This window comes from Python bivittatus, unplaced genomic scaffold (genome assembly GCF_059951505.1).
Source record: "Python bivittatus isolate LINGU-HERP-01145 unplaced genomic scaffold, Pbiv_v1 ctg000220_np1212, whole genome shotgun sequence".
Taxonomy (NCBI): Eukaryota; Metazoa; Chordata; class Lepidosauria; order Squamata; family Pythonidae; genus Python; species Python bivittatus.
Genome location: NW_028277048.1, coordinates 7,927,692 through 7,940,737, shown reverse-complemented (window position 1 = coordinate 7,940,737; position 13,046 = coordinate 7,927,692). Strand labels below are relative to the sequence as shown.

At 40.9% G+C, this 13,046-nt stretch overlaps 2 protein-coding genes across 4 annotated transcripts in view; both read right to left on the bottom strand.

Moving 5' to 3' along the window:
- Positions 1-1,742, bottom strand: part of SRPK3 (SRSF protein kinase 3) — a 30,962-nt gene extending 29,220 nt beyond the window's left edge. The window contains exons 1-2 of one of the 2 annotated variants that reach the window (XM_088137773.1): positions 1,589-1,742; positions 1,232-1,319 (exon numbers count right to left, since the gene is read on the bottom strand). In XM_088137773.1, the coding sequence (XP_087993899.1) occupies positions 1,232-1,319; positions 1,589-1,631 (131 nt within the window). In that variant the 5' untranslated portion in view covers positions 1,632-1,742. The remainder of the gene's footprint in view (positions 1-1,231; positions 1,320-1,588) is intronic. The other variant, XM_088137774.1, reaches the window with a different exon arrangement.
- A 4,874-nt stretch (positions 1,743-6,616) lies between these two features.
- The window catches only part of PLXNB3 (plexin B3), a 63,401-nt gene continuing 56,971 nt past the window's right edge, over positions 6,617-13,046 (bottom strand). For both annotated transcript variants that reach the window (XM_007420469.3, XM_088137771.1), the window contains exons 32-35: positions 10,268-10,332; positions 9,097-9,172; positions 7,858-7,932; positions 6,617-7,681 (exon numbers count right to left, since the gene is read on the bottom strand). In XM_007420469.3, coding sequence (XP_007420531.2) covers positions 7,577-7,681; positions 7,858-7,932; positions 9,097-9,172; positions 10,268-10,332 — 321 coding nt within the window. In that variant the 3' untranslated portion in view covers positions 6,617-7,576. The remainder of the gene's footprint in view (positions 7,682-7,857; positions 7,933-9,096; positions 9,173-10,267; positions 10,333-13,046) is intronic.

Below are 13,046 nucleotides of genomic sequence, written 5' to 3'. Positions count from 1 at the left end.
TCAAAGTTCTACTAGAATGCTGTCTGTGATTTGAACAACTACGTTTTTATCTCTTCGAGTACTGAGTGCCTTGCATGCTAATACTTAAAGTTTTAAATGAGCTTTTATACTCTTTCCCCCCACCTTCATTTTTAATGAAGTTTGATTTTACTTATTTCTGGTGAGATTGGTCTCTCTCTCCACAAAGGAGGAAGGGCTGATTTCTCAAAGTCACATGGCTCAATGCTACAGGGGCAGAAGCTGACATACGGAAAGCATTTCATTTATTTCTCTCCCCCCTTTTTAATTTGCCAGGAAAACAAACAAGCTGTAGGATCCCTATTTCTCTCACATGCCAGGGTTAGGGGAAGACCAGGAGAGGTGCCCCACAGAAGACAGGTGGTAGCAGCAGTCATTATGAAGCCACTACACCAAGACAGGAGGCAGAGTTAGGAGGTGCAGTCCTCAAGGGCTTGTGGGGGAAGAGATCTGAGGCTGCCAATTTGAGACCTGAACCCTATGAGCTCAGCACGTTGCTACAATTCTGAATGCTCGCATGTAGCATCTTTTCTGACTAGTTCATGCATCAATGAAGCAACACTCAGTAGAAAAACTCAATGCAAAAAAAAAAAAGTTACAGCACAGTTATTGTTGTAGAGGTTTAGGCCCACTTGACAAAATCGACATCCATTATTTGGCTTTTTCAGCCCTAATACAATACTGAAGCTAAATTCATAAACCCACCGATGTGCATTGTCTCTGTTTCAATGCACGTAAAGAGGTACATTGTTTTTGGCTGAAAAATATTTCTGTGTGAAAAAAAGACCACTTTTCTAAAATTCACACCTGTGCACAAAAACCAGAAAGTTGCTTTACACCTGCATTTATGTCACTCAATTTCTCTACGATCCCCGGTTCCATGCATGACTATCTGAAAAGTGCTGAGGCTAATGCAAGGGGAGAATGATGATGGCCCATTCATATGTAAACACTACAAGCAATTTACACGTGAGAACCAGCTCTGGGCACCTCTTTCTGCAACTGTTCTGTAACAGCCAGTCAACATGCCGGGTGACCTGCAATTGGCGTGCAAAGCACGTTGCCTTAAGAACCACAACTTGCAGAGGCAGGATGCATTCACATCTACGCACATCCCGCCGAGGGCAGGGTCGCTGCCCCCCACCCGGGCAACCTCAGAGGCCGCATTCAGCGATCTCTCTCCGCTTCCCCGCTCGTATCGCCTCACACTCACCCCGTGGGGATCCCGCTCTCTGTTGGCGGAGGGGGCGGCGCCTTTTCCTTCTTGTGTTTCTTCTTTTTGCCACGGCTGCTCCCCGGGCCTGTGGGAGAGGGGAGGAGCGCGAGATCGATTAGCGCGCGGGGGCTGGAGAGACCCTCGCGCTGCAAAAGTTTCGCGGGCAAGCCTGCGATCGGCGTAAGTGGCAGCGACGGTCCGCCCAAGTGGAAGCCCCCACCTCCTCTCCTGCACCTGCTGCAGCCCCTCCTCCGTGCATCCTCCAGCTCTCCCCCGCAGCCCCCAGGTTATCCGCGCGCCCGGGCGCACAACCCTTCCACTTTTCAGGGCAGCTCCGCGCGCCGGGCCCCTCACCTTTCTTGCTGCTCATCGCCCCCCCGGCTCCGGTGAGCTCCATACAAGCGGAGGATCACCTTGCTGCGCCTGCGCAATCCGACCCCTTCCCAACCGCAAGAGCGGCTTTTGCCCCGACACGTGAGGCCGGAGGGGAGGAGCCTGGAAGCGCTTTGCTCCTTTCGTCCCCCGCCCGCGCTCCTGATTTGCACCGGACCGCGAAGACCAAAAGGAGCAGAGGAGGACGAAAAAGAGGGGTTGCGATTCGTACTTCCAGGAAAAAAAAAGAGCGGGGAGGCGGGGATTAAATGTGCATGGCTTTTAAAGACAGGCAGATTGGTTCCCTGTCTTATCAACCCATCAAGGACGAATCAGGTGCTGCCGGTGGGAAAAACGTAGACTAAAAGTGCATGCAGGAGAGTGGGCTGTCCTTGCACCGCAGAGCGCCTTATTACCCTGGCAAACAGGAAGAAAGATAATTGCTACGCAGCTTTTCACTCAGAAGGGATCAGATTCAAGCCCTGCCCGTTAGTGCAGATTATATTAAACTGATTGATTGATGGATAGATGGATTAGATGTCAGGAAATCTTTGTCTACTCTTAGCAAACAGAGATTTTCTCCATTACGATCTGTCCTTAACCTGGTCTTTCAGGTCTTCCAATGGTGCATTCTTCAGGACTGTAACTGAGTCCATCCACCTTGCTGCTGGCCGTCCTCTTTCCTTCCACCTTTCCCAGCATTAGAGTCTTCTCCAGGGAGCTAGGTCTTCACGCACTGTGTCCAAAGTATGATAATTTGACCCTGGTTGTCAGTGCCTCTCGGTTGATTTGCTCGATGATCCATTTGTTTTTTTTCTTGACTGTCAATAGTATTCTCAGGAGTCTTCTCCAGCACCAACGTTCAGAGGCATCAATACTCTTCCCATCCTGCTTCTTCAAAGTCAACTTTCACTTCCATAGAGTGTTACAGGGAATATCATGGCTTGCATGATTCTGATCTTTGTAGGTATAGATACATCCCAGCATCTGAATATCTTTTCCAAGGCCTTCATTGCTACTCTGCAAGTACTAGTCTGCGGTGTATTTCTTGACTGCTTGTTCCTTCACTGTTAATGGTGGATCTTAAAAGGCAGAAGCTATCTACCGCTTCAATATCTTCACTGTCAATTCTAAAGCTGATTGTTGTACCTGTTATCATCTAAATTAAATGTTGTTCATCTGAATTAGATGAACCAAATATTTTTAAAGTGTTGGAAAAAGTACTTCACTTTGAAGCCCAAAGTATCATTCTGTAAAATAGATGACAGGTTTCAGACATCCTCGTGAGACGGGCAGTGTCTAAATTTGAAATGTAAATAAATAAATAAATATTGGGGAGTGTATTCAGGTTATTGAATTCATGCCTCCTCATTTGTAGCACTGTATGCCTTGGATACCTAGCTTCTACGCTTTTCCATCTCCCTTTCCCATCTCATAACTTTATAAGGACAAGGACCTTAAGGATGATGCTTTCATTCTTGCAGGATCCTGTTATTGTATTTATAATATATTTTGAATACAATTCCTTAAGACTTAAACGTTCATTATCTCTTAATTGAAGTTACAAGAGATAAATGAAGAAATACGATTATATCACATGTGTTTTGGTAAGTAGAGGGATTGTTTCTAACTTTTCATCTCTATCTATTGAATTGATATACTGCCAACATCAATTTGATTCCTGGAAGTTTTAATCCCTTTGGGGCCCTCAACCCCCTTAGAATATACCCACACTACTACACTGAACATGTTATAACAAATAGTTGAGCCTCTGAGAGTAGATAGACTATAGCTTCTTAGGAGAGCACATTTGTATTAACCTTATTTACTAAACTAAAGCAACCTAAGTGAAATGCCCATTACCAGAACAGAAGTTAGCAGTCAGAAGACCCTGGGTCATTCTGTCCTGCACATCAAGTGCTATTCATGGCTATCAGACTAGAGTGGAAAATACAACAATCTGAGGACAGTGACATCTGTTTAACCAAATTTGACCATTTTGGGTAGGAAAAATTGGGACAGTGACTTTCTAGTCAAAACATTTTCCCATGGCAGGTTTTCTGTAGTTTTACAAGATTGCAGATCTTCCGCACTTTTTCCACAGAGGACACCAGAGTAGTTTCTGTCCCATAGTTGTTTTTTTTAAACAACAACCACATACAGAAAGTTAGCATGTCAGCATAACTATTCCCAGTCACTGCTGGTTTTCCATGGATATTTTAATACGGAAATTCAGTCATGAATCTTGACTCTATTTGTAGGTTCAAATGATATGAACCAAGTAGTGATTAATCACCCTAATGAATTCAAGCTAACAAGATGTAGGGTTTAAGCCCAAAGTATTTGAGAGTTCTGCTAAGCAGGAGTCTAAACTAGAGACACCTACTAAAAGTGCTTTTGAAGGAAATGAGGGATAAACTAAGCTATAAACTAAATGAGGGATAAACTAAAAGCTCCCTTCGCTTACAATTATCAGAATCTGAATCCTAAGCATAAATCTTAAAACAGCTGGTAGGTGTTGGTGCAAATCCAATTTTGTATTGTGCGCCTGGTTGGCTTTAGGGAATATTGAACATTTCTTTAGAAAGCTCAAGTGGTTTCCTGCTATTATAACCATCTGTAAACATTGTGTGATGTAATCAGTGTATTGGCTGCTAGAAATAACCACTAAAATTCTGCTATAGAAGAGTGATGTGTCAGCTGCTAAGCCACCGTGTCATGAGCTAATTTGAATGCTTCAGATCTCAGCAAGCAACCTGTGAAGGCCAATCACCAATTCTTCCAAAGAATAAAACTATGATCCCTAACTTCATAAAGCCTTTTTCCTCCTCCAGAGCTTGGATCTGGACTTTTAAAAAGCAGGGTAGAAAAAGTATTGACACTTTTGACATTTGGCGTTGGAGAAACTCCTGGGAATACCATGAATAGCCAAGAAGGCAAGCAAGTGGATCATAAAACAAATCAATCCAGACTCAAAGCACAAATGACCTGGCTCAAAATGTCCTACTTTGGACACAATATGCAAAGACTTAGCTCTCTTGAGAAGTTTATAATGCTGGGGAAAGTGGAAGGAAAGAGAAGAGGATGATCCTCAGGAAGATGGATGGACTCAGTTACCCTCAGTGAAGGGTGCACTGTTGGAAAACCTGAAGGTCCAGGTTGGGGACAGATTATTCTAGAGAATTCTAGCTTGTTGTTGTTCAGTCATTAAGTCGTGTCCGACTCTTTGTGACCCCATGAACCATATTGCACCAGGCCTTCCTGCCCTTCATTGTCTCCCTGAGTTTGCTCAGTTTCACGCTCATTGCTTCAGTGATGCTATCTAACCATCTCATCCTCTGCCATCCTCTTCTCCTTTTGCCTTCAATCTTTCCCAGCATCAGGGTCTTCTCCAAAGAGATCTCTCTTCGCATTAGGTGACCAAAGTATCTGAGCTTGAGCTTCATTATTGATCCTTCCAATGAGAAATCAGGGTTGATTTCCTTTAAGATTGACTGGTTTGACCTCCTAGCAGTCCAGGGACTCTTAAGAGTCTTCTCCAACACCACAGTTCAAAGGCATCAATTCTTCAGCACTCAGCTTTCTTTCTATAGAAAGAATTCTAGCTATGTAGTCACTAAGAGTTGACACTGATTTAAGGGCACATAATTGTAATTAGGGCTTGGATCACCTGAGGATTGCTTTATTACTATATCAATCACTGAAAGAATCCCCAGCTTCATTAACAGAGGCATTATTCTTCTGCATGACAGATCTGCTACAAGAGATGGGCCTTTATACCTTCCTTGTTTGTTTTTTGCGTAGCGGCTCTGGGCTGATCTTGTTTTGGCTCCAAAGATAAGTGGAGTTGAGTTTCCTTAATACATGGTTAGAAGACAACCAGGCAGTCCCTGGGCTTGGGCTAGACTAAAAAGTTGAAAAATCCCAGAAGATAATGGTAAATTAATTCCATATTGATACTGCCCCCCCAAGATATGTTGACTCAAGCTCAACTGTGTAGCATCTTTATCTTACCTTGTTTGCATTTTAAGAACATTTGATCACTAATAGGAATGGGCATTTTCTTTGGGGAAATACCTGCAGTATCCCCAGAGCTCTTTGTCCCAAGTAGACAGATTAACTTGCTGGGAATTGTATGCATAAGTATGTGCTTCCCAAGCCAGCCTAATAGTTACAGTCTGTGACCATTGTCATTGATGGTTGATAATGGTTTATCTCTGCTCCACAGCTATTTTCCTGCCTTGATGCATATGTACACCTGGCTCCTTGCAGTTTTCTCAAGGAGCATACATAATCATGACAGGCACCAAACATCATATTTAGGAATAGCTTTCTGCCCAATTACTAAGTATAATCCTGATTGGTTCCCAGAAATGGACCCATCCCCTTTCAATGGAATGATAAACATCAGTGGTCAGTACCCATAAATGACTGCCTTCTACTTTTTTTAAAAAAAATGTTTGCATATGGAATAGAGATGGCTGAAGCAAGATCTAGTTTGCTCAACTACTGTTACCTGTTGACTTTGGCTTGCCTTCCATCCTAGCCACCATCATTAATTGCCATCATAGACTGATAAGGTTTGGAGGGGCCATTTAGGTCTTTGAGTTCAACCCTCTACTCATTGCAGAATTCCAATTTCAAGCATCCCTGACAAATGATGGTCCAGCCTCTGCTTAACTTTCCAATGACAGGGAGTCTACAACTTCCCTTTTGAATTGGACCCCCTGCTGTCTGCCTGTAACTTAAGGCAATTCCTGACCCACCTTTTTTAGGAGGAGAATCAGATGAACTGAGGCAAATAAAAATGAAAGATCAAATTATAAGTCTGACTGACAAATTAAAGATAAATATATTCCCAGCAAAGCCCACTTCAGGATTCTTAAAGCACTCCAGTATGAAACTGATCATGATCTTACAGCATTTATTTCCAAGGATTGGAAAACAACTAATATAACTCCAATTTTAAAAAGTAATCAAGAAAGTTACAGAACAGTATAGGCCAGTTGTCCTTTATATTTGTTCTAGATAAAGTGCCAGAAAGATTATTAATAGAAAATAAACACATACTTGAATTATTATTTCCTGTGTATTTCATGATTTTCTGCTTCTGCCACATTAAATATTACAGTTTATAATCACTTTTGCATTCAATCCTGGAACTACAGATTGTAAACCCCATCTTAGAATCTGTAAGTAAATCAGACAATAGCATTTTTCTGAAAAGTTGTTTTATTTCTTCAAAATTTCATTAAAATAAATACAATCCCAGAGCAAAAGGCTCTCATATATACATAAAATTGGGGAGGGGATGGCAATAGATGGGAAGAGTTAAAATAAAGACCAATTAGAGTCTAGTGTTTATACAGAGGAAATTTAAAATATGGTATTATCACCAATTGCAATATTAGTGCATTATAAGCCAGAAAATTAAGTCTGGAAGGGATAAAATCCCCAAACCCCCAATTCCAGATCTGTAGTGGTCAGCAGGGAGCTACCCATTAGCCCACAGCTCAAAAGTGGGACACTGTAAGTTGGCACCCTCCATGTAGGGTGCCCAAAATAAATACACTATTTTTATTTACAAAGCCAGTGTTCCAAACAGGGATTACTCCCTCTGCAGTTAGTTTTTAAAAAGAGAATGAGCAGCAAGTGCAAAAGAGCCTTATAGCATCTATGCAGTTAAGGCACTGGGGGTTGAAGAGGGGAAACAGTGGTCGTGGCCATTTTAAACCATTTTAGATGCCCATGAGTGAGATTGTACAATGCCGTCTGGCACCTGAAAATGTTGCTGATAAATTGATAGTGCAGAATTTTCAGGATAGGTTTTCTTGCCCCTCCTCAGCAATTATAGAACATGGTTGCTGTGTAGTAAGTCTCACTGAAGTTGGGAAGATTTACTTCTGAGTAAACATGCTTAGGATTGCAGTTATTGGTGTTAGATCTGGGTAGACAGCTAATTTAGGAATGTTACAAGTCAGTCACTTTGTTCTCTACAAGAGCTGCAATCTGTTGCAGTCGATATGCTAGCTGCATCTTTTGGCCCAATGGATCTTCTTCTAGTGCACTGATTATCTGCAGAAAACACACATAGACAAAGCCAGTTAAATTCCTGCCCATCCTGTTCAGAAATCTTACCTTTTCTCTTCTGCACTCAACCAATCTCTGCCATCTCCCACAGTAACTATTCTATATCTCTCTTCATCCCTCCCTGCTCCCATGACTAAGTTCCAATAAATGTATTACTATACCTGGTCATAGTATTTGTTAATATAGTTGTAAAGTTCTTGCAGAGCCACCAAGCAATTGAGATCAGAGGAATATTTCTGCCAAGACAAGATAAAAAATATTAGTCAATCACTTTTTCATATCAATTCAGACAAACTACCATTATATTATGCATATATTTATATGCATACAACTGTCCAAATGCTTGACTATCCTTGCCATCTGTATCCATAATAATTCTACAAAATGGTAATTTGTGTCCATTTAGCAGATCAGGGAAGCTATCACAGATCCCAGCACTTTCAATTCAAGGCCCATCCAAGAAACTCTTTTCTATTTTGTGCTGGTAGCCCGTTTCCATATTGTGGAACCCTATTCAGAACTAATATGACCTACTTCCAGATAAAACCTGTTCCAAATGACACATGCCTAATCTGTTGTATTTTTAGTTAACTCGAATTTCTGTGTGCTACAGTTTAATATGGCAGGGTAGAGTTCCGAGCAGTCTCTGCTATCACACTAAAGAAGAGGCTTTGTTTTTATAACACATCTCTGTTAGGCTGCACCAAATGTAAGATATATGTATGCAGAGACACCCAATGTACCCAAAGTAATCCTTGTAATGTACAAGCTGGACCTTCCACCTCACCTGTGGATTAAGAGGGATTAGTTGCGTTTCGAAGGACTAGCATAAGATTACTGAAAAAACAACCAGGAAGCACACTTTGAACCTACAGAAGTATTATAGAAATTATCAGTGTTGTTATTAATTCTGGGGCTTTTTTTTGTAGTATGAAGCAAACTTATGGGTGTTCACCAGTGCAGGAAAAAGTTGGTCTATATGTTCCCAGTTGGCAATGAACTGGACATGTGAACAAAGATTTGGCTTTCAGTATATGCAGTGGCAAACCCCTTCTGAAAAACCTTGCCAAGAAAACTGCAGGGACTTGTCCAGTCAGGCTCCAAGAATCAGGCACATCGAACAGATTTTTTAAAAAGCTGATTTAAAGACAGAGATTAATATTCTGGACATAGCAGAGGAATGCAAATAACTCATTTGACTTGGCTGAGCCTAGGTATGCACATATATATATATGAAGGGGACAAAAAAGGGCTTATTTGGGAGCAGTTTGTTTAGGTTGCCCACAGTCTTCCTCTTAATTAAGTTTACATGGCTAGTTTGTGAAGGTGACAGGTTTTTTTTTAATATACTGTTTTGGTTCTCAGTCATGAACGAGGGGAGGTTGGCATTTATTTCTTACCCCTGAGAGTTCAGTCAGGGCTGAGTTCATCTCTTGGTAGCTGGCAGGAACAGTCTGTTGAATATCCGCATAATATCTGATAACAAAGGTTTGGGAGAGAAGGCAAACAATAAATAGACAAAAGAGCATAAGGAAGACCAGCCCCTGGGATCAATGCTTCCAATAATTTATTCTATCTAAATCAGTGTTTTTCAATCTTGGCAGCTTTAAGATGAATGGACTTCAACTCCCAGAATTCCCACCCAGACTCAGTGTCAGTGGCTAGAAGTGTTAAGGTATGTGTTTTTTTTCCACCGAGCAGGATTTCCTAATATCAAGACTGAAAAAGCTTTTGTGAAACATAACTAAGGTCTCTGGTACCCTCTGGAACATTCCACATGCCAGATTCCTTCTGCACAAGGAGCAGTCAAGTGAAAACGACTCAGAGCTCAAGTATACCCAGAAATTATAGCTTCTTCCATGGGAATCCTTCCTCTGCTGCAGATTGACCGGTTGCCCTACACGTTGTTGGGTTGTATCTCTTACCATTTCCACTTCTCTCTTTTTAGAGTACAGCAACATTTGTTGAAAACCAGCAGTGTTGATAAACAAATGCTAGATGCCAACGGCTAAGTTTCCTTTTTTAATTCACAAGGGAAGCTGAAAGGGTTGGTCAGTCCTCACAATGTGTACACAAGGTACTAAATGTGAGAGGGGAGATTTACTGCCAATTCGTGATTATTAGAATACATGGATGGAGTAAAAGTTGTATGTAAGTTGTCAGTTCCCAAAGTGCAGAAAAGCTGTAGAAGTCAGCTTCCTTTCAATGTCTTCATTAAATACATGATAGTTTCTAAATGTTCTAGTTACAATGTTTGAAACTGAAGTGTTTATGCAAAGCCTGAAATCTTTAACGCCAAAAGAGCTGGCTGTATCAGATTTCCTGTTGTTGGAAATGTTGCGGGAAGGAAAAATAAGCCATTGAGTGCCCTGTCTAGTTCCTGGTCCCTTTGTAAATGCTAGTAAAAGCAGTACAGTACTATGCAAAATTAGGGAAGCCATGTGAATTTGCATGATTTAGGGAAACTGCAAATTAATCTTTCCGGTTTGTTTTTACTCGATATCTGTGTACAGCTCCCTCTTATCACCCCTTGTTTTCGTGAAGGGTATTTTGCATTTTGCTCACACTTACTTCTCCACCATTTGTTTGTAGTATGGGATTTCCCTGGCATAGAGTAGTTTGTTGACTGGTGAATCCTGAAGTAAGAGAGAAAAGCAAGAAAAATCAGGAACTGGTTTTTAAAAAGTGAGGAAAAAAGATACACAAGCATCAGTAAATTATCTTTCTACTTCTAGTTATGACAACCTTTCCAAATCTCAAATCCACGGTAATTGAGAATTACAGTACATGAATTGCCATCCAATGTACCTGAGAGGTTTGCAATTTGGGAAAGCTAAGGTATGACAGAATGGGTATTGGTTTATTTTTTAGGCTGGTCATGGATAAGTTTGCAAACAGAACTGCACTGCAGTTCTGTTTCCAAAATGATGAGTTAGCGTAGTATTCTGGATAAAATATCAGATCTGCACAAGTTAGATTCAAGTCCTCCATTAGCCACAATGTGCTTCACTTGTTTGCAGCTTAGTGTGTTGTGCACACCCAACCAATTATGAATAAATCATGGTAAAAACTGTTAACTTCACGTGATCTGCAAATTCAATCGGTTTCAGAATTCAAGTTATCATTAAAAACACACATCAGTATTTTGTACAGTGATATTAGCTGCTTGCTTTCTATTCAGGAAGAAGCCAAGATACACATTTTAAAATAAAGAAAGAAAAACAATGAGACCAACTCAGCATTTTGTATGAGCAGGGCTTGAATTCTAAAGCCGAAATGCAGTTTTCTTCATAGTTGATATAAAGTTAGCAAGAGAGAGAAAGTAAGGAAGGGAGTTTCTCTTGCAGTGTCTTAACCTGCCCCATACCAGAGATGAAGTTGCAGGTTTCTATTTCAAGTGACATGACTTCTAGGCAATCTTCAGCCCTACTATGCCTCATGTCCTAAAATTCGTCTGATGTTGCTTCAAAATCTACCAGGCTTAAACTTTGCCCCAGACTTTAACACGTCTTTGCAACTAAAGAGAAAAACCTGTCACATTTAACAGGCTTGGAAGCTAAGAGACAAGGGTAACTTTTCCCAGACAGGTGTCTTACAGGCATGTTGGACACCAAATCCCATAACTGTTGGCTGTTTGGAGAATACTAGGCAAGGAAGTGGGAGGTATATGAAATGAGCTAGAGCAGTGTTCCTTAAACTTTTTTCTCTCAGGGCTCTTCCCACTTTTAAAAATTATGGAGGACCCCAAAAGAGCTTTTGTTTGTATGGATTATATTTATTGATATTTACCATATTAAAAATTAAAATTGACACATTTGCAGAATATTTATTTATTGAATCAAGTAAAAATAACACATTAAACCCATTAATATTAACATAAATAAATTTAAAAACCCTATATGTTTTAACAAATAAAAAATAATAATGAGAGTGACATTGTTTTAAATTTTTACAAATATCTTCAATATCTGGCAAATAATATTGATTTTGCAGACCCGAGAGGGTCTTGGGAGATCCCCAGGAGTCCTAGGACCACATGTTAAGAAACACTGAGTTAGAAGAACAAAACATCAAGGGGAAAAATTTCCCAATTCCCCATTTACAAGTGGACACCACCCAATCTGTTTGAGCCAAGTTTATCTGAACAGTGCTGGGGACAGACCACAAGGTTGTGCCCACTGAAGGAACGTACAAACAACGTATAATAACTGCTGATCAGTAATGATGTCAAATGTCAGTTGTAACGTGGGTTAGATTTTCTGCTTATAGTGAGATAAGCATAATAATAAAGTGGAGGTTGGCATGAATCAGTTTTGTGGTTAGTTACTTCCTAATTCCCATTTAAAAATACAAGTGCTGATTTAAGATAACTTGTGAACCAGCATCTGCAAATGCCTAAGTAAGCTATGAAGGAGGCTTACTTGATGGAGACCTTGTCTTTACTGAGATGGGAAATTTGTACCAGGCGTATAGTAGGCTTACATGACAAGGTCTCCTCCATTTGAAAAAAACCACAGTTCCTGAACCTGGAAGAGCTGGGTAGGACGAAGAAGAAAAACATTTTTTTTCCTACTTACACTCTCAATTTCTACATGAATGTGTTATTTATTTATTTATTTATTTATTTATTTATTTCTGGGTGATGGAACATTGTGTTACTGGCCTCCGCTAGTAGCCCAGCGACAGAGTTATCATCTCCGTCAGTGATACAGACCTATATCTTTCATCTCATTAAACCCTTCCGAATCATATACAGGCAATTTACAAAAGACAGGGCCCAGCAAAGCGTTAAATATGTCATCCAGCAAACTCTCCCCATATTTAGAATAGGGCTAAGGGTGTTTTCACAATGTGGAGTCAGCCAACAAATGGGGAAAAAAAAGTGTAAAACCCAAAGCATCTCTGTATATGTCACACAACTGACCTCCCGAACTCAATGGACTTCACTACCACAAGATGTGGGGGTCATCGCTAGCTTATGATAGCTTTTCAAGAGAGCAATTTGGAGAGAATTATAGGTCTGTCAGTGATGCTTAGCTGCAGTAATAAAAGCAAAGACATAGTAGCATAATGCTAAATGTCATGTTCTGGAACAAAAGGGAAAGGCTATCAGCGTCATGCCCTGCTTTTTTGGAGCTTTCCAACAGTGCTGGCCTGATTGCCATTGGGAATACAGGACCACCAGACAGTGTGATCCAGGGAGGAAGGGTACAAGTGACCCAGCTGGGCTGCTGGCATGTTTGAGAGCATGCAGTAGAGGCACTCACAAAATGGGTGCGGCAGGGAGACTTAGCTATTTGCAAAATGGCTACTATGGCAGGTCAAAAAAAAATACCAGCTCTTCATCAGA